At 29.7% G+C, this 22,608-nt stretch overlaps 1 protein-coding gene across 2 annotated transcripts; it reads left to right on the forward strand.

Moving 5' to 3' along the window:
* LOC109334615 (1-acyl-sn-glycerol-3-phosphate acyltransferase 2) lies at positions 5,056–21,807 on the forward strand. 2 transcript variants are annotated; one of them, XM_019570483.1, is made up of 12 exons: positions 5,056–5,060; positions 12,687–12,772; positions 14,037–14,159; positions 15,596–15,635; positions 15,807–15,880; positions 16,117–16,176; positions 16,542–16,619; positions 16,840–16,998; positions 19,576–19,701; positions 20,593–20,685; positions 21,110–21,196; positions 21,290–21,807. In XM_019570483.1, exons 2-12 carry the CDS (start codon positions 12,692–12,694, stop codon positions 21,524–21,526), a joined length of 1,158 nt encoding a protein of 385 aa, XP_019426028.1. In that variant the 5' UTR covers positions 5,056–5,060; positions 12,687–12,691; the 3' UTR covers positions 21,527–21,807. The 2 variants fall into 2 exon arrangements, with proteins under 2 accessions (XP_019426028.1, XP_019426029.1); XM_019570484.1 differs by lacking the exon at positions 5,056–5,060 and having other exon boundaries at positions 12,503–12,772; positions 21,290–21,527; positions 21,573–21,807.

Below are 22,608 nucleotides of genomic sequence, written 5' to 3' on the forward strand. Positions count from 1 at the left end.
ATTGTCATCCCTAATAATCAATATTAACAAATATGAATGGTGAATGATGATGTAGTGTCAAGAGAGCACATATGTTATCCACAAGTTGTGTTACAACATGTATCAATAGCATCTCATTGGTTGAAAATATATATTTAAGTTAAAAATTAAAAATTAATTATTTTTATGCTTAATCACAGTTGATGACACAACTTGTTGTTGGATATCAAATGTGTAATCATAGTGACAATATATTCTCTTTCTTTTATTTATTAGTTTTGTTATAAGCTTGGAAAAGTTGTAGAAGTAAAGTTAGGTGTTTCTTATGTGAGCATGAATATAGTTTTGTTAGAGACTTGTAAGTGTTGACTTTGAGAAATTTTAAATATATAACATCCAAAAATATATTTCCAAAACTTTAAAAAGTACGAGAGCATGTTAAATTTGGTCGTGTTTTTCGTTACCAAAGTCTGAGCATGAACTCTCAAGCCCAATTTTAAATGTAGTGGAGTTGAAAAATATTCATTTTTGCTTCGTAAAGTTTCACATATTCCTGAATTTGTATCAACTCGATCTAAAATATGTACAGTTATCATTTAAAACTATGAATTGATTTCAATAAGATATCTATTAACTATATATTTTAACACTATTCCTCTTGAACACATATCACAATATCACTCCCCCGGCCTAAACATAATGTTGTGATAATTGGACAAGATCAGGTGGTTCAACTGGTTTGACTATTGACCGGACTTGAAAACAATTCTAGTTGTAGTCTTAACTGAATGAGGGGTTAGGCTGCTTTGAACTGGAAAAATTATGGTCCGACCATGTTAAACACGGTTGAACCACAATAACCAGGGAAGTGATGGTTCACTTAAATTTTAAAAGAAATAGAACAATACTTTAATGTTTTGTTTTACTCTAGTCTAAAAAAGATGGTAAAATGTTATTTCAATATAATTATATATAATTATTAATTATGTAAAATTTGTGTTAATATATAACTAATATTTATATAAATTATATATGAAATCATCCGGTCCAACTAGACGGTTTAATAGTTTAATATTCATTTTTGACCAACATATTAAATTAAATGCAAAATAATCTATTAACTATATAAGAAAACAAGTCTCAACACTATTCCTCTTAGAGACGAATCATAATCTCATGATTTTTTTTGCGCCTAAACATGTACATCTACAACATTTCACACACATCTTGCACCATTACTTTTCCTTATCATGGATAATCACATACCATATCACACACCCCTTCATTTTAAGACCATGTACATAGCCTCAAACACACATCACCTAACTTTTCTCTCATGCATTAATATTCATTCTTGTCCAACATATTAAATTAAATGCAAAATAATTTTTCATCATTACATTAACTAGCAAACATTACATATTTTTCCATTCCATGATTATGTGCAATTTCATTCATTGTCCATTCATTAATAGGATGCACTAGCAGTTTATGAATTTTTATAGTGTAATTGTATCATTTACCATTCATTTTCAATTTATCATTGCCTATTAATTAAATAAATGTAATACAAATAAAATGTAAATAATACAATGATTGTGTATAAATCTTTATACTGTCAATGCATATATATTATTTTCTTTAATTAATTAAATACATCTTATATTTTTCAATTTCTTTTCTCACTTACTTGTTTCCACCTCCTTTTTATCTAGTTCAACTAACAGTGACATCATATTAAATTATTGTTGAATTATTTTTAAAGTTCACATCTTTCTCTCTAAAAAAGTGTTTGTGTTTTTCTCTTTCCTATCTTTCTCTCTCATTTCCTTAGTAAGCACATAACACTCACACTTTTCTACTCATTAATTTGATCGTTTTCTTCTATTCTTCTCTTCAACTAATCTCTTTAAAGTGTATTTTTTATTTATTTTGTACATTTGTTCTTATTTTTCCTTATTATAATTAAAAAATCAAATTCAAATTATGAAAAACTCTTTCATTTTTTATAACTTTTAAATATTTATTTTTAATAAAAAAGACTCATATAACACCACTATTCGATTTCTCTATTTTCATTAAAAAATCAAATTCAAAATTAAAAAATTATTTCATTTTCTACAACTTTGTAAATATTTATTTTAAAAAAATCACACAATATCATTGTTTCGGTTTCCTTATTTTCATTGGAAAACTCAATTTGAAATTGTCAAGTATTTTCCTTATGTGTTTGAATATATTTTGATCATATGAATGTATGAATAACATGTGTATTCTCAAAAATGCGAATTTACGAGTAATATATGTATTTTTAACCATGCGAATGCACAGATAACACATGTGTTCTTAACAATATGAATGTAATGTATGGGTAACATATGTGTTTTTAACCATACGAATACATATGTAAAATATATATTCTCAACAATACGAATGTACATGTAACATACGCATTTTTAACCATATGAATGCACTGATAACATGTGTGTTTTTAATGACGTGAATATAAAAGTAATATGCGTGCTCTTAACCTGATAGCAACCTCCTTAGGGTGGTTCCTTTTTGGATGATCGTTTATTGGTTGGTGTATTTGATATATGTTGTGGATTGTATTGAATAATAATGCAGTAAAATTGTATATGTATTTGTTTATATTGGATAAAAGAATGTGATTAAGATATGAAGAAGGATGACGACACAAACAAGATTTTGATAAGCCGAGATGAAGTTTGTCACAAGAAATGATTCTTGATAAGAACAACTGTGCCACAAACAATGGTTAATTGTTTGATAACCCAGGGTGTAGTTCGCCACAAAAACTGAGGTTCTTGACAAGAACAAGGATGTCTTGGTTCAACCAATAACTTAGGAGAACAATTCTCACTATAAGGTGGATAATTTCCAACAAAATTCAACTTGTATTTCTCATATCAAACTCGGTTACAAGTAGTTGTGTGGTTAACCACTTGACTCCACAAAATTAACACTATGAATCACACTTGAATGACCTAAATATGACAATAAAGGTCAACTAATGTCTGATTGTAATCAGCTCCCAATTTCACACGAATTTCCCTTACAAAAATGTTATTATTTCGAGTTCAAAAAGATTTAAATATAAACACTATTAACTATCATCATAATTCACATGGTAACCTAAAACAGGAAACAAATCATATCACCATCTCTCCTTAAATCACACAACCACAGAAAGAAACAAATCATCCCTCCTTAAGTTGTATTACATTTCCTCAAAAGAAATGAAACAAATAACCATATCACCAATTCTCCATTGAACCACACAACCACCAAAAAGAAATAAATCATTTTTCTTAAGTTACCACGCCAATCCTCCAAAAGGGAAAACAATCCATTCCACACGTCTATTCCAAGAAGGAAACAATTCATATCACACGACATTCTCCCATAAAGCAAAATTATCATACCACTCTCTTTCCTTACACCTTTAATTGTAACGTTTTCATACGAGTTATACACATATATTATTCATTATTCAATTGAAAAACACACTTGAAAATAGGTGTATGTGGCTGCCAAAAATGCACATGTCCCACTTGCACATATCTTCATTTTATTGAATTTAACTTGATGACTTGGATTTGGAATAACCCCTTATTCTTTAAATGTGTCTCCAACAAATGTCTTTTAGTTGGTGCTTGTCCTCCAAATTATAGGCATCTCCCTTCGCTCATATAATAATTGTACCCCAAAAAATAAATCCCTTGCAAATACATGGGAAAACATTTGATGTCTCACTTTTTGTACCACTACATACACTATTATCTTTGATTAATTGAAAAAATATATTTAAGTTAAAATCACAATTATTAAATATTTTTTTGGTCAATCATATATCCCCTGTTACATAAAGGAGTAAGACAACATATGTGTACTCCAAAATCTAAATGCATAACGAAGTTGCTAGTTACCTCATAAAATTCATACTCCTTTTAATGTAGTTAAATGCCAAATGGCATTGAAATCTCAATCTCTAAATGACATAGTCAACTTAAGGTATTAATCTATTACCTATATAATAAATATATAACAATATTTTCTTTCCAAAACAACTTCATTTGCTATGATGAAGCTTCACACACAGGATAGGAGCTTCTATATTTTTCCATTATTATAATAAAGAGTAAATTATACTGATATCTCTTAAGTTTTAGCGAAATTACACAGATCACCCCTTATTTTTTACACCTACATAAAACCATTATTTTTTATACTTTCGTTATACTGGCCACCCCTGCATGAGAAATAAGTGTAATCTTTTAAACAAAAAATATGATAAATGCAATTAAGTTAAACAAAACATGATATATTATAGAGACAAATCCAAATAATATACAATCAATGTATCTTTATTATTTTTTGTTACAGAATGCATCAAAAAATTCTAAAGAGATATTATTTAAATCGCTCTTGTAATATATTATAACGAACCAAAAATAATAAAGATACATGGTGTAAAAAAGTGAGAGATAATTTTGTAATTTTGCTAAAACTTATGGGGTGTCAGTGTAATTTACTCTATAATAATTGTTTGAACTCAAATAGCAATGACAAATTACATTAAAAATTTTAGTTGAATAATTTTTTAAGTTTATTTCTTTATCTTCCAATCTCCTCTCTCCAATGTATTAATTAATATTATTCCAACACACACGATCAAATAAAGAAAGAAAAATACATTAATTATAAATTATTTTGGAAGAAACATCATTTCTTATTATTTAAATATTTTCTAATCTCCTCTCTACAATCTATTAATTAATATTATTTCAACACACGATCAAAGAAAGAAAAAAAACACACATTAATTATAAAAAAATGGAAGGCATTCTTAATTCTATTTTGAACAACAACATTATGATTAAATTAAAAATACAGTTATTTTTTATTTCTATTTAGATCTAAAATTACAAGGTTAAAATTAGTGAGTGGAGTTCTGAAAAATCATATCTTATTATTTGAAATATAACAAGGAGTAAGTGAATTATTATTTGAAATTTCTATTTGAAATGATATTCAAAATTGTCATTTATTTTCCTTACGTGTTTGAACAAGCAAATACATGCTTAACACATGTGTTCTTAACATTGCAAATGTATGAGTAACATGTGTGTTTTAACTATGCAAATGTACGTGTAACATGTGTTTTTTTAGCAATGCGAATGAATGAGTAACATTTTTGTTTTTTAATCATGTGAATGCACGACTCATATACGTGTTCTTAACAATACGAATGCACTGGTAACATATGTGTTTTTAACCGTGTAAATGCACGAGCAACCTGCATGTTCTTAACCATAAATGCACATGTAATATATGTGTTCTTAATTATGCGACAAAAAAAAATCACCTTGTACATTGCACGGGTAACTTGTCGATTAAAAGATAAAATGGTAAATCAATTAGCATATATTTTATGTTAATGATTATTAATTTTTTATAAAATTAATATATATAAATGATTACTACACTGACACTTATTATATTAGCATTGTATGGATATTAAATTCAACGTAGTGAATTAAATAAAAAAATTATATGCAAGTTTATCAACATAATTTTATCATTAGTATTATTTAAACAAAATTTTCTTATAGAGATCAAATTATTTCCATCTCTTTCACTTTTTTTTGGCATATCATCTCTTTTACTTTTTGTTTTTTTTATCTTTACATGTCCATCAAAAAACCCATTTAAAAATAAAATGAGAACTTAAAATTTTCACAAATTTAGTTGTTAAAAGTTAAAACTCAAAATAACATTAGTAAATTTTATACTATATATATTTCAAAAGTTAATGTTAAATGTTACAATAAAAAAGAGAAGAATAAAGTATTTTAAGTAATCACATACAGACACTACTAAAATTAATATAGATAAACAGTGAATATATATTGATCGTATAAAAAAACTTTACATGATGATTCATAGAATTATACACTTATTTATATGACATTTTTTCTAAAATGTTATTTGTTTCTCTGCCATCATTGATTTTTGTCACTTCTTATGTAAATCAATAAAATATTAAATAAGAGTAAACATGAAAATAAACATTAATGCACCAAGAATAAAAAATCTTCAAAATGGAGGTCGTATAATTAGGAATATATTATTTTGATAAACCAAAGTATTAATATATCGTTATTAGAAGAAGCAATATATTGTTGGTTGTTTTTTAGGTCAAAATGGATGCTCAATGGATTATTGGTTACATAGAAAGCAACGTAGAGAACACCCCTTTGTAGTAATGCATGCAGTCATATATCAATTTGGATTTCCATTAAAGTTAATAAGCGTCATATTGCAAAAAGCACACCATTCTTACTTTAGTGTCGTCAACTTCATAGTTCTTTTTGTATTACCAAAAATATTTCCTCACTTTTTGATAAGAAACTAATTCATTTCAAAGTGTGTGGCTAATATTTCCAACAAGTATTGTTCTAAAAAAACAAACTCTTGATCTTTTAGTCATTCTTGCTAGTGATCTAACGAACATTACACTACTAAACTAATCACTTACACATAACTTCATGTAAAGGAAAAGTGTGACAAGTCTATGGAATTTCTATCCATCAATGCATAAATGAAGGGGTTGGTGGGGTGGGCAGTAATTTATTTCTTCTGGTGGCCAAAGACTTTCTGCAATAAAGTCTTCAAAAATAATTAGTTGACCAACCAAATTAAATAAAAACAACTAATTAACATAATGGTAACCATTTACCTAAGTTTGAATTCATTTTTGCAAAGTGCATCACATGCAAATGAATAAGGAGTTAGGATCCTATCCGGAGAGATAAATGCTTCAAAAAGTAAGAAGAAATGTAACTTTCAATTACATATATCTTTTTTATTATAATAAAATCACATTTTTGCTATTAAAAACAAGTGAAAAATATGCAATTGCCTCTCCATTAATGGAGATGATCCTTACTCATGAAAAAGAAGAGCATTAATAGACTATCAACATACTTAGTAGAATTTAACAATGTTCCTGCTACCCTACAATGACCTAATTTTTCTGTTTGTTTAGCTTAATACAAGATTTTTTAAGAGTATGTTTGCGAGATAAGTTTTGAAGGGAAATGAAATAAAATTGAAGGCTTTAGAGTCATTGTACAAGTTATTTCATATCTCTAGAGCCTTCAATTTTTCTTCATTCCCCTCCAAAATCTAACATGCAAGGAGGCTAAAAGTTTGAATAATAGAGTTATCATTTTGTGGAAGGTTATTATCATATTAAAATTCCACCCACCCTTTCAAAATGAAAGAAAAAACTTTGTTTACATAAAAATGTAAAAATGATAATATTTAAACAATTAGTCTCTCCATTATTTCCATAAAGATACATTGACCTAAAGAAGAACAACCAACCTACCTTCGTCATTTTCAATGCTTTCATTATAGAATAACATACGGTAGTCATTTATAGGAAGGTATTAACTATAATATAAGGATAAATTTATCATTTTTTATAATTTATATCACATGCCTTTATTATCTAGTGAATTATGTAATATCTATCAAACATTGGTAGGATATAATTTATCTGTTCATCAACACCCAACATGATTAGATGAATAACTAAGATATGAAGTAATTTTTTTAACTTATTCTTAGAGTAAGTGAATCTTATCTTATTTTTAATTTAAATAATTGTTGAAGCTTAATAATGTCGATGACATTTAGGACCTTGAGATTGATGAATGATGATTAGAAGTGGGAACATGCTACCTCACATGTTACGGGTATCTAACCATCCTTATAATAAGATAGATCATATTTTAAAAATGTATTTAACTTAAAATGCCAGTTTAGGGTATTTAAAAAGTCTAATAAGCAAAACAACATACTAATTATACCAATAATTTATGTTATTTTAATATAACTAAATTAATATATATGTAAAAATATATACAAAGAATGTAACTTAATTGTTGGTGTAAAATAAATTTATTTATAGGTAGTTTTATTATCCTATTTAAAAGTATGTTAGCATATTTAAATATTTTACGACACTAGGGACCTAGAAGGTCTAAATTAAGTAGGGAGAGATTATCTGTTTCAAATAATGTTTTATTTTCTATTATAAGTCAATTATATATTGTCAAATGAATAAAAGAAAAATTTTAAAAACAAAAAATAATAAGAATGACATTTTGATGGGTCCGAGAGAGATTAATAAGACATTATCAAAGACATTTGATCTCTATCTCCAAGTGGGGCACATGCCCTCCCAAAGCCTATATATATCTTACATATGTAGTAAATTTATTTTTATTTATGCATAAATTATTAAAATGCATTCAAATGATATTTTATCTATGTCATTTCCAAAGCCGAGTATAAATAGGTAGTTTTTTTTACCTCTTTACACATATATAATGATGATTAAAATGAGAATAATTGTTATTGTGAGAATTATGAACTATTCATATTAACTATTATATATTCTTTGAATGATCAATATTAAAATATAAGTGCATATGTGACCATGAACTAAATCATAATCATTTATGTATGGTTTATTGATCCAAGCTTATTACTTTCATATTTTGTATGTGAGAAAACTCTTATATATATACACTATGCTAGAATTGTGTTTTAACAACACACACCCAACATCGTCGGCCCGTAGATAGAATGTTATTAAATGATAGGCAAAGTTTACGAGTATGAAAATCAACAATATACAGTAGAGCATGTGATATCGAATATGTGAGGATCGACAATGTCTACTTCATTGAGCGCTGTTGAATTTTTTGACTTCTCATATAGTAACTATAGAACATGTGTGTTTGAAAATATTATATATTAATTCCAAGATTACATTATTCTATTATTTGGATATAAATATGGAAATAAAAATAAAGAAAACTTTCAATAATATAAATATTATACTATTTAAAGTACTAAATATTCTAAATTTGTTATATTCTTAATATCTATATGTGTAAATATTCTAAGTATCCAATTATTTTCTAGATATTTTTATTTAATTAAACAAATTTTGTATCTGAATAGTTTTTGCATTGTTCGATATAATTCAACAAAATTGATTGTCCATATTCAATACGTTTTTTTTGTATTAAGCGTTCTTTATTTTATTGAATATTTAAACACAAAAATATAACTCACATTCCTACAACATTCATTTAAATAAACTTCCCACGACATTCATTCTTTATTAACACGAAAAGTGAGTTTTCCCAATTTCTGATGTTTTTTCTTTTCTTTTTTTGTTAGTTTTCCTCTTACTTCTAGTTTTCAATTTGCATGTATCTATTTGTAGTTACTATCACTAATTTTTTTGCTCTATGAAGTGCTTAGGAAATTTATTGACCTTATAATGTCATGTATGGGCAACAAAAAATATTTTGCTCCAACAACAAGGGACTTCATGTAGAGATCATCTAATTGTATGTGAGTGTGAAAATGAGTAACGAGTCACAAAGTAGTTTCACCAATGACACTAAAAGCAACTTATGTTTTTATCAATACTTCATTTGATGTAGACTAAAAATCATATTATGTCTTTAATCCAACATAATAACACAAGATTTGTATAATCTAGTCGTCTAATGTTCTTAAGCATTTGTATCATTTTAATTTAATTTTGTTTGTTGCATATTGAGGATGTAATCTCATAATAGTGATGATGCTATTCCGAGTTAAAAGAAATATATGTGTGAGATGATTGTTGTGAAAAAAATTACTCATAGAAGAAGCAAAAATGACAAATTAACAATTGAATGAAATATATGAAGGTTAAACATGTAACAAAAAGTGTGACAATACATTTGCGAACTAGGGTAATTGTTTAACAAATACTGGTTTTGCAATTGTAAGAATAAAATATTGGCTAATATGAATAATATCATTTGACAATTGAAATGACATAACATTAACATACTTTACCCATTACCTTATTCACATTTCTCTGTGTACATGTGTTTACCATAATTTTTTACTTATCTTTTTACGGTCTACTTTTTGATGTGTGAGGATCACAAAGATTATATACTTAAAGCTTTTGTTAAAAGTCATAGACAATTTAGAAATATAAAATATGTGAGATATTGAGAGAAACATCAACTTTAAACCTAGAAAAAAATGTGCAAATATCATTCATGAGATTGATTGTAGGAATTGTCACTAATAGTACAAAATACAAGTCTTTCTTGATAACATTAATATAAATTACCCTTACTTTTTTATGTATGAAAAAGCATATATTGATGTATTTTTTGTTTATTTTAGTAGAAAGTAATTTTAGAAAACTGCAAAAGAACATCAAAGCTATTGTATCCGTATAAAGCATCATAAGTATGACAATTATAAAGCATCATAAGTATTACATTATATGACAATTAATAGTATTTTTTAATTACGTTAATAATTTATTTTATCTTATATTTGAATCTAAACAAGACACTTTCTGATATTTCATCGATAGATGTGATGGATGCCCATAAGAACAAATATAATATGATTGACAATACAAATATTTAAGAAATGACAAATTGTTATGTGAGCTAGGAAATATCAGTTTAAATTATGAGAATAAATTATCTCATTGTATCATGAGATAATTTATCTCATTAAATCTATTCAGTGTTTGACATGTGTCATATTTTTTATATTATATTTTAAAATGAAAACTTCATGAGAGAAAGGAAATAAGACATGTGTCAAACACCGAATCAATTTAAGGAGATAAGTTATCTCCTGATGTAAGGAGATACTTTATTCTCTTAAATTATTTACAAGTTTATGATGTATTAGGAGTTTTTTTATTGTGATCGACAATTCAATTTTTTGTGTTGTGAGAGGTTACCCTAAAACAAAAGTCTATATTAAAGGCGATATACAAAACCATGATAGTCAGGAGGTATATGATGAGACATTAAATCTGTTTGAATACATTAATCGTATTCAGAGCGCATGATTTTTGTATGCAAAGGAGATCAGTAACAATCAATAAAAGACAACTAAGAGGCATTATCATTTACAAGTTATGATCTTAGTACTAAAGATAGTTGCACACTTGCTACTCATGCATTAACATTATTGCATAACAAACAATAGTGTTATGAAATTTAACAATGTTTACTAAAAGATGTCACAGAAAGTGGAGAATCAACGGTACCTGCTCAAGACAGTGCTGTAGATTTGTCATATTCAACATCACTCACTTAAGCGGACGTTATTGTATATAGCAAAATCAACAGATTGTTGATTCTCCATTTTCTACAACAATTATTAGAACAAGCGTTGTTGATTCATCATTTTCTATAGTAATTTTGAAGCTCTATTTAATGTAACACTACATTCTATTGCAAACTCACATGGATCTTGCCCAAAAAAAACTGTTGAATATCAATTTAAGCCTTGTTCATTTGTAATTCTAATTAATGTAGTATTGCCATACATATATAGTAACTTTATGCTCCAACTTATTTGCTTAAATGAATAAAAATGTATTCAAAACTTAATAGTTACAAAACCTTTTATTTTATCTATGTCATTTCTAAAGTCAAGTATAAATAAATTGATATGATACAATACTATTATTATAAAAGTTTTATATATGATATACATTTTGTAAAAGGTTTAATAATACTGTACACACTTTAATCATTAATATATTTATAAAAAAATATGCTAGATTTTTTATAGTATTTAAATTATGTGTCAAGGTGTGATTGGTGATGTCAAGGGATAAAGGATAGATGAGAGAAAAACTAAAAAACAATTTATATTTTATTGTGTTTATTTCTAAACCAACTCCCATTCAAGGTGATACAAAGTACAAATAGAATGATATATCTAACTAATTTATGAAATAATCTAAAATTTATGTACTGATAATATAATTTTTTTTACATTGTCTAATTCATCATTGATATGTATTATTCTTATTTGATGATCAATAATAGTTAAAAATTAATAGTTGATAATTTGCTAATAGTGTAAAAACCTTTTATAAATTTTTTGAATTACAATATTATCAATATAAAATAAGATATTATGACTTAAATATACTTGTAGTACATTAGTATAAAGATTTTTTTGGTACATTTAGTATAAAGATTTGGTATAACTTATTTTTTATATAAAAAACTAATTCATTTTTTCAGGGTACATGACTATCCCTCCTAATAAATATCGATTTTAGGAATTGAACCTTTAATTTTTTTAATCATTATGGAAATCTAGATGAGTTCTAGAGGGACACTACTACGTCAACCATTTATTAGTTTTGTATAACTTAGTTAATTATTCATTTAAGAATTGGAAGGAGAAGTAGGTAAAAATTAAAAACTAAAAAAGATAACGAAATTAGGGATTTTAGTTTTATCTTTATGGCATCATTGATATCAACGGAAGAAAATGAAGCGAAGGATAAAGAAGAACGTAGATAAAAATAAATAAATAAATAAAAATAAAATAAATAGTTGGAGAATCCAAATCCACACAGCATCTTCCACCCACGCACACAGTATTGTGATTCTCTCTGTTTTCATTTCAACAATTTCAAATCACAGAATCAACACTGTAACTTGTAGTAATCATAATTCAATTCATTCATTTTTTCATCAATTTATTTTCTCTCTCTCTCTATATATATATATAATATTTGTTGTGTGAGTAAGAGAGAGAGAGAGAAACGATGGCTGTTGCAGCAGCAGCTGTCGTGGTTCCATTGGGCTTGCTCTTCTTTGCTTCAGGTCTCGTTGTTAATCTCATTCAGGTTTTTCTTCATTCATTTTCATTTTTTATTATTTTTATTATTCTATTTTCTAGGTTATTATTATTATTATTGCTTCTTATTTCATGTGATTTGTTGATTGCTATGTTTTTATTCCTATCTGAGATTGGGATCCATGCTGTGTTAGTTTGCTGGATTTTCTGTGTTTTTTTGCTTTGATTTTATTCACTACAAACCCAGAAACAACTTCTTCGCCTGTGAGGGACTGCATATGTCATTAGGTGAGAGCTTCGTGTAGTGGACCGGTCTTATATTTTATTAGCTAAAAATATGGGCTTTATATGTTATCTCTATGTGGGTTTTGCTAATTATCATTGGGCATGGATATGCAAATCTTGAACAATATGCTATGTTTTGATGGATGGAATGGGATGTTATTAGGTTTTTATTGTTTGGATTCTTTAAAATAAGATTAAGATGGTGAAATATATCACCTCTAGTTTTCTTTCTTACCAATTTGGGGTAGGAGATGGAATGAGACAGAACAAACTTATTATTCATTTCATTACATTCAATTTTGATTTAATTGGTGTGCATCAACAATGTGAAGGTTTTTTTTATGGGGTCAGTGTATCATCTACCATTCATATATTAAAACTCATGTACATAAATGGTGGATGATGAGTTGACAATGTAAAGGTACAAATGCACAACCCTCTTACTCTTTTCAAACGTCCAACCATAACCATAGGGGCTTCTTTTGCTATGAAGGTTCTCAAACACAAGTCTTTGGGTAAGTGTAGAATTTGGTGTCCTTTCAGACTTCCATAGCCAATTACTTCATATAGACAATTAGGTGTAGCTATTCATATGATTCAGTCATTACTGCTTCAGTAAACGTTCTTTCATAAAGAGAGACAATGTGATAGAGTTGGCGCATTTCTGATTGCTGAGGTACTTGATATGGAAGTTTGCCAAGAAAAGGAATTTGAAATGAAAGGCAAGATTTCGAAAGGGAGGCACATTTGCTTTCAGCATCCCAAATTTATTTTATTGCTCGTAGTACTTTACAGTACTTCATTGTTTAACAAGAAGGCCTACTGTCATTTTGAAAGAGTTAAAGAAACTATTTTCTCCAATTTGCTATTTTCTATCATCAATGCAAATTGAGTGTGCAAAGTTTATATACATTTTTCTCTCTTGAAACTAGGTACAAATAAATATGAAGCAAACGGTTGAGTTGAATATTTGAAGATCTTGAATTACATCAATCAATTAGCTTGACCTCTTGTTTTTTTGGTCTCAGGCAATATGCTATGTCCTTGTACGCCCACTGTCAAAGAATTTATACAGACGGGTCAACCGGGTAGTAGCAGAGTTGTTGTGGCTGGAACTCGTATGGATTATTGATTGGTGGGCAGGACTTAAGGTGCTTATCCAGTTTCAAGTTCTCTTAATCTTGTTTTTTGCACTACTGTTGTCTATGAATTTAGTTAGTTTCACACTTTCACTTAATTGTCACGGGTGTTGTTTTGTTTTTGCATGTTGCTTTCTTCATGTGGATTCTACAAATATGGAATTCAGTCAACATATTATTCTTAAATTGTTCTTTGTTACAAACCTATAAGGATTAAAAAACCTTTGGGCCTATTCATCTCTATCATATGATGTGGTAAGATTGGACATGGGAAATTTGGCTACCTAGTACATGTGTGCCTTACGAGGAACAATATGTTAGAGCTGTAGTTTATATTGTGTTTTGTATAATTTAGACCCAAATATGTAGGTGAAGGTTGCTTCAAATCATTAGGAAATAAACCCATTTCCTTTGTTTCCAGTACTAAGTGAATGAAAATGTTAAAAACTTAAAATTAACATGTGACTTGAATTTTATGGACTTCCAGCTGATTAAAGCTACTCTAGCTGGTACTTGTTTTTCATGTAAGAAGTTTAATTGAGCAAAGGAAATTTAGTGATGACTTTCCCAGGATTTCTGCAGCAACAATAGCCAGGATTAGAAATTACTCATTTTTAATTTTTCTGGTCGCTATAGGGCTTAGGGGGATTTGTTATCTTATTCATATTCTTATATTTGCCTCCCTTCTTCATAAAACATGGCCTTCCTTTTGCTTGCATCTCTGTGAAAAGTAAAAACCTACATAAGATGTAAAGATTTAGAGAGACTGGATATTAATATTTAATAGTCACAAGGCATGGTCTACTATTCAATTAAGCTCATACATATTCATTTTCCATCTCTTTCTATAATAAACCTTTGGTTTTATTTAAAACAAATGTTTCTGCGATTTGCGATTTCAAATGCCAAAACAGAAGTTATTCTTCTGAAATAATTTTTTTTGCTTCCTTTGAATTTTCTTGCCTTAAATTACAACTTAATTAGGAGAAAATGCTTTTCTGTAATAATGTATTTTGAGCAATCGGAAACGTTAGCCTGTTAGACAATTCTTTGAAGAGCTCCTTTTGAAATCCATTCCCGTCAAACGATGCTGATTGTTTAGGTGGTTGGTTGATTGTAGCCATGACATATGCAACTGAATGAAATTTTATTCTTTTGATATATCTTCTTTCATTATTTTATACTTTTAAACCACCTAGTGGGAAAAGGCTTTGTTGTTGTTGTTAATACTTTTGAGAAACCTGATCCTCTCGGAGAGAAGTTGGTTATTTGAAGAAATAATTAATGACAACAACAAGCAGAGCCTTTTCCCACTAGGCGGAGTTGGCTAGATGGATCAAATATTGCTTGTGTTGTCATAAGGACGTTATTTATGAGATGTAATTTGTAAGTTTTTTATGTTGCATTTGGGATAATCAAATATTTGATCTGGAACTTTCTGTCTCCAGGTCCAAGTATTCACAGATAGTGAAACCCTTCGTTTGATGGGTAAGTCTTTTGTTAACCCATAAATTAGTGTTTGATACATCTGTCCCCACCTTGTTCTTTCTTTTTGGGTTGTGCACTTATGCTAGTCTTCTTCTAGAAAGGAAAAGTGGAATTTCTGGGGACAATATTTGCTTTCATATAAATAATTTGATTCTGTTTTGGAATTTCCAGGTAAAGAGCATGCACTTGTCATATGCAATCACAAAAGTGATATTGATTGGCTCGTTGGATGGGTTTTAGCTCAGGTGATTATCTTTTTTGGTATGACCATTTCCACATCTTTAATGCAAACAAATTAACCAAAATTCACTTGTGTATAGCGCAAGTGGCTTATTTCATTTAAGGACGCGAACTATTTGATATTGTCATACTAGTACAGGTCATATAGCTTATGAAAGTATGAAGTAGCTTACCCATATTTCTGCTACTTTATTTGGTTTGTGCTTCAACTGCTGATTGGTTATTTTATGTTTTTGAACAGCGTTCAGGTTGCCTCGGCAGCACTCTCGCTGTGATGAAGAAATCATCAAAGTTTCTGCCGGTATACTAGCATGACTTGTACTTCATGTAAAGAAGAGAGGGAATTATTTTTTTATTCAGTTGTTATGAAGAAATAAGCCATGCACTTTAGAGGATCTTAATCCTTGAAAACTGTAACACTAAACACCTTCAATTCTCTTAAATGTTCCACTTTCTTTTATATTTCAAAAGCAACAATTGTAGGCTTTAAAGTAATGCATGCAATTTACCTGCTTGGAAGAAGCAAATACTCTAATGTTTTTTTTATCACCAAAGTGTAGGTTCATCTCATACATATCATGTGTAAGGAATTAAAAGTTACATTTTCTGCTTATGAAATCTCAATTATTTACTGTCAATGTTATATGATAAGTTCTACATATGCAGGTCATTGGCTGGTCAATGTGGTTTTCGGAGTATCTTTTTCTGGAGAGAAGTTGGGCTAAGGATGAAAACACATTAAAGGTATGGTTACAAAGAATATAATTCATTATGCATTTCAGGATCATATGATAAGAAGTTTGTTATGTTTTTGTATTTGTCTATTGATGTTTTCTTACTTGTGCAGCACTATATAAAATGAGTCTAGAGCCCTTTCCCTCTCCCCCAGTGTGTGTGTCTAAGCTGTTTGATACTTTGATTACCTTTGGAATCTCATTTGAATGTTTCATTAACATATATGCAGTCAGGCCTCCAGCGACTGAGTGATTACCCTCTTCCCTTTTGGTTGGCTCTTTTCGTAGAAGGAACACGCTTTACACAGGCTAAACTATTAGCTGCTCAGGAATATGCAGCCTCCACCGGGTATCCAGTTCCTAGAAACACTTTGATTCCTAGAACTAAGGTGAAGTGTATAAATATTATCTAATCTTATTTGTCTAATTGTATTCTTCTTGCACTTGTTTTTTTTTAATTTATATTGGAAGCTATGCTGCATTAATCTGGTCTAGCTATCAGGCTCAACTATTCTATGTTTGCTTCTATGCACTTGCAAATTGTAGCAGGTTTATTGATGAAATCGTGTTACTACTGTACTGCTTATAAGTAGGTTGACATCACTCTAGCTGGCAAGGGCAGCTCGAGCATGATTTAAAGTTGGTATTCTTGTGGATATCACTTTTTTGAACCACATGTTAGGTCCATATAGGCATGCGTAACCAATTCATGAAACACTTTGAGGGCTATATAAAATTCAACTTAGAGATAAACACACTTTATTTTAGTTACTCTGAAGCTTATCTATATATTTTGATCTATTAGAATTGTAAATCTGTGGTCCTGTTTTTTTTTTCAAACTTATTTTGGGTGTCTGCATGCTACCTTCCAAGGAAAAATAGGTTTAGATAATGTAGAAAATTAAAGAAAACTGTTGAAAAGAAGTGGCTTGGGCATCACATCTAGGGTTTGATTGCATCACATCTAGGGTTTGATTGCATCACACAAACAAGAATTGAGCACTATGCTGCCATAGTTCATCTATCTGATGATCGATCAAAATGAAAACATACAACTGTGGGAAGGATTAATAGTTTATATTTTGCATGCATACATATTAGGCATGGATTTATCAATAATTGGGACCCTTAGTTAACAATCTTAAATTTGGTTGAGAGCCCAAATAGGTATTTCCAAAAAAAATGAAGTCTTGTACATCGGTTCTGAATCTGCATCATAGCAAAGGCCCAAAACTGTTTGATAAACCTCGTTTAACTTATCCTACTAGACTTGGGAGTAGAATCCTATTTTTACAATTTTCTAGGGTCGAGGCTCTGTATTTTGCACCACTAGCAAACCAATAAGATAAACTCGGGGTGTAATTGAAATCCAATAACACCTATATACCATGAAAACAGACCAAAAAAGCCAATCGTCATGAAATAAGAAATCAATACAATACCACAGACTAAAAATAGTGAATTAATAAATCAAAAACTCATAGCAGTAAGAACTCTAAGAAGTTGTGATCTAGTAAGGCCTTTGGGACATTACAACCTGCCTTTTTTCTGTAAGTAAGCCAGAATGAGATCATGTGATCTTTAAACTTGTGATTTCTTGATTTTGTATGTCCTGCATTACTGATGGAAAAGCCATAAAACTTCTGCTTTACCTTGATCAATTAATGCTATTTTTTGAATTTTATTAGGCTTGATTAAATCATAATTGGTTTAATGCTCTACCTTGAGCAGTTTCTGATGGTTAGTTATGAAGGCCTTGGTAAAAACAAGAAGGGTAATTTTTTTTGGCAATCCCCGGTTTCTGATATCCTTTGGTGTTTTTGGTTGGAGCAGCATGCTCATCTTTAAGAGTGACTCTCTACCCCTAAACTTGTTTGGAATAAGATTGTGTTTATTACATTCAAGCCTTTCTTTGGTGTTCTTCCTATGGTTTGTAGTGAGTTTCCATTATTAATATGCATAACGATTGGGTAGCTTTGGTGCATTACTATGTTGTTGTTTTGTTTGGTCAACAATAATAACCAAATCTTTACCCCACTAGGTAGGGTCAACTACATGGATTGAACGATGTCATAATGCTCTATTATAAATCATGTTCATCTACAAAACATTGGTCTCTAAGTCTTTCTTAATCATTTCACCTATGTTTTTTCTTGGTCTCCCTCTTCCTTTAGGAATTGGACTAGCCTTCATTTGATCTACTCTCCTTACGGGGGCTTCTACCAGTCTTCTCCACACATATCCAAACCACCTTAGACGCGATCCTACCATCTTTTCTATAATAGGAGCTACTCCAATTTCTCCCTAATGCATTTATCTCTAATCCTATCCTGGGTGGTGTGTCCACTCATCCAACGTAACATTCTCATCTCTGCTACATCTAGTCTATTCTCTTGTTGACATTTTATCATCCAACATTCAATTCCATATAATATTGCAGGTCTTATAGTTGTGCGATATAACCTCCCCTTAAGCTTGAGCTATACCTTTGTATCACGTATGACACATAAAACACTCTGCTATTTCATCCAACCCGCTTGAATCCTATGGTTCATATCTCTGTCAATTTCCTCACCGTCTTGTATGATTGACTCATGGTACTTAAATCTAGTGACTTGTGGTATAATATGATTCCAATCTTTACCTCTACAGTAGAGTTTTTGAATTGTCTGTTGTATTGGGTTTTGTATTTCCTTTCATAAAATATATTTATTTTGAATTAAAAAAATTGTATGACAATGCTACCAGGTGCGGTTTGAAAGTTCACAACATCACATGTTTTTGAGTTGTCCGGCTTCTTTTTCCATTATCAAGTTCATAACTTATATTGACATGACCTCTATTATGGTTCATTTAGTCTAATGTATTGAACCATAATAGGGGCTATGTGCTATCTATTATATTAGGACCCATTGTTCTTTTCTGTTGCCTTTTCTGAATTATTAACTCAACTCTGTTGCTTTTAGGGGTTTGTTGCAGCAGTAAGTCATATGCGCTCATTTGTTCCTGCCATTTATGATATGACCGTGGCCATCCCTAAGAGTTCACCTGCTCCTACTATGCTGAGACTCTTCAAGGGGCAACCTTCAGTGGTAAGCAAGTTAAAATCGTAGTTTTGGAGCAACTATATCTTTAGTCTCTTGATTTTATGTGCTCAAGTGTCATTGAATGTGCTATTTGGAGTGATTTATTATTAGTTTTGTTATTATTATTATCACAGTCAGAGTCTGACATGGTTGTTGTGGTTTTCCTGGTTTTGAAATTCTTTTCTCTATCAACAAATTACATGCTTGTAACTTGATTGACTTTATCTTGCTGGAGAGAAACTGTCAACAGCTCAATTCTTTTGCTCTCAGCAAGCTTATTTTGTTAAAAGGAGTGGGTTCCATGCTCCGCGTGTGTGCTTGTGCATATTATTTTGTACATGTTATTTTATCCGATCGTGACACTGCTATTAATACAAGGGTATTTCTCTAACTGCTTTTACAAATGGTAGCTATGAAAAAAACAGATCATGGTAAGGAGGCTATTGCATTACTGACAATAATTATTCTTTCTTCTTTTTGAGCAGAGTTGAATTTTTGAAATTGTATTCAATTTTTGGATTGTGGTGTTTCCTTAACACCATGGTTGAACATATAATCATTTGTTTCACTTTGCTTTGTTATCTTGGAGACTTTTGGATAACCTTTTTGTTCTTGGTTTCTGTGGTACATCACAGTTATTTTTGGGACTTTGGAGGTAGTGTTGTTTGAAGAATACTAACCTCTATAAGATACATGTTTCCTATTTAGCTTCTTGTGGGCTGAATAATTTGACATGGCTTCCTTATGCTGTTTAGTTTTCTTGATAGTTCTTTTATGTTTAGCCTTTGTTTTAACTTGTTTGAGTTCATTAAGAGGATTCCTAAGCTTCCTTCCTAAATCTTATACTTTTAAAATGTCTTGTTTAATTAATACTTTACTGAATTTTTACCACCATAGGTGCATGTTCATATCAAGCGGCATTTGATGAAGGAATTGCCTGAAACAGATGACTCTGTTGCTCAATGGTGTCGTGATATATTTGTGGCAAAGGTTTGTGCTCTGATTGAACTTATGTTGCTGTTTTATTTTTTATTCCCACAGGGCCCACATACAAATAACAATGGTATACTTATTCAGTTTTTGTTAAAAATAAAATTTAATAGTAGATTTTTAAAATTGTGTACAATGCTTCTGGTGCTGTAGACTTTTTATGCAGCCATTTGTTTAGGGTCCTGAACAAATTTACTTTCTAGATTCGATTTTGCAGAAACATTTTGGCAAGAAGTTAAAATTAACATTTCAGAAAAAACTATTTGATGAAAATAATGGTCTTTTCTTTTAATTATAAATAACTTTTTTTATAGAAAAAACTTGAACCAATAGCCCTTGTATGTATATATTCTTGTTCTTTGATTGTTTAATAATAATAATATAATACCAAATTTATTTACACTTCTACCACTTGGCAAATTAGGATTCCTTATTAGACAAACATATAGCTGAGGATACTTTCAGTGATCAAGAGCTTCAGGATACTGGTAGACCAATAAAGTCTCTTGTGGTGAGATACTTTCTCTATATCTAACCCTTAGAATCAGTTATCCTTGTGTTTATGGATGTTTGACTATGAACCATTAATCTCATGTTTTTACAGGTGGTAATATCTTGGGCTTGTCTTGTTATTGCTGGGTTTATAAAGTTCCTCCAATGGTCTTCACTACTTTCATCATGGAAGGGTGTTGCATTTTCATCTTTTGGTTTGGCCATTGTTACTGCTCTCATGCACATCTTGATTAGGTTCTCACAATCAGAACGTTCAACCCCATCCAAGGTTGTTCCTGCAAAGAAAAAGATTGAACAATTGGAGGAAAGTAATGACAAACAACATTAGACTTAACACTTGTTTGTTGCCTAAACTATAATCTCCTATACATAGTTTGGGACTCCATCTACAATCATGTTTTGGTGAACTCCATCTATGTATGTGTGTTTAGGGACTTATGTAATACTCATTTTTTTTGGCTTTGAAAATCTACCCTATGTTTGTATCCAATTCTTCTATACACTATTTGACATTACTCTAGTGTCTATCTATTTTTCCTGGGTTTGTACCCAGACTTAGTTATTGAAAATTTCATTGTCAGCTACATATATTATGATAGATTGTTCAATACTTAGAATAAGTCTAAATCCTTTCACTACTAATTGAGATATTAATATTCTCAATACAGTAGATGTATTTTTTCCCTCATTGAATACTTTCTGTATTTATTGAGGAAATTTTTTGGAGTATAAGATGATATAATGTGGTGTTTGGTTGTTAATGTGATTTGATTTTGAACACATTCAGAATATGATGCATGAGAATTACATTGTCAGCTGAATCCAGTTTTTCTTCTTTCACCATAGATATGTCTAGGAATGCAATATTCTAACTTACATGTTCATACCCTATCCAACACATTCTTATAATTTTTCAAATCAGCAGAGGAAAATGAATTCACTTGAATACCACTTTATGTGTTCATGTTATAGCTGCTAAGGTATTTAAAGGATACAACACAAAGTGACAACTTCTCAATTATTAATCTTTTAATGGTATATACTATATAGTTTGTGGGTCTGTCTTAAAATGACATTATTTTTTAGACTTTTCCCAGGGCCCTTCACCATGACCGAAGCCTCATAACAAGTGATTAAGTTATTTGTGCTTGGTTAAAACAATGATTAATTTTAGATAGTGATGAAAGTGTTAATACATGTTGGTTTAAATCTTTATTATTAGTTCAAAAGTTATAGCCATTAGTTAGGGATTAACTTCATAATTTCCCTTCCAAGACATGACTACCTAGAATCAAATTTGTGACTTGCTTTGATATCACTTACAGCATTAAGTGCTTTTCACTACTAAGCCAAAAGTTAGTAGAAGGTCACATTTTGACTCTAACTCTACCTGGTTCTAACTAAGGCAGG

This window comes from Lupinus angustifolius, chromosome LG19 (assembly GCF_001865875.1).
Source record: "Lupinus angustifolius cultivar Tanjil chromosome LG19, LupAngTanjil_v1.0, whole genome shotgun sequence".
Taxonomy (NCBI): domain Eukaryota; kingdom Viridiplantae; phylum Streptophyta; class Magnoliopsida; order Fabales; family Fabaceae; genus Lupinus; species Lupinus angustifolius.

Bases quoted from the DNA above. Each gene is read 5' to 3' on its own strand.
- LOC109334615 (XM_019570483.1), top strand. From the start codon at position 12,692: ATGGCTGTTGCAGCAGCAGCTGTCGTGGTTCCATTGGGCTTGCTCTTC. The intron at 15,881-16,116 runs GTGATTATCTTT...GTTTTTGAACAG, and splicing joins TTGGATGGGTTTTAGCTCAG to CGTTCAGGTTGCCTCGGCAG. The intron at 20,686-21,109 runs GTTTGTGCTCTG...TTGGCAAATTAG, and splicing joins GTGATATATTTGTGGCAAAG to GATTCCTTATTAGACAAACA.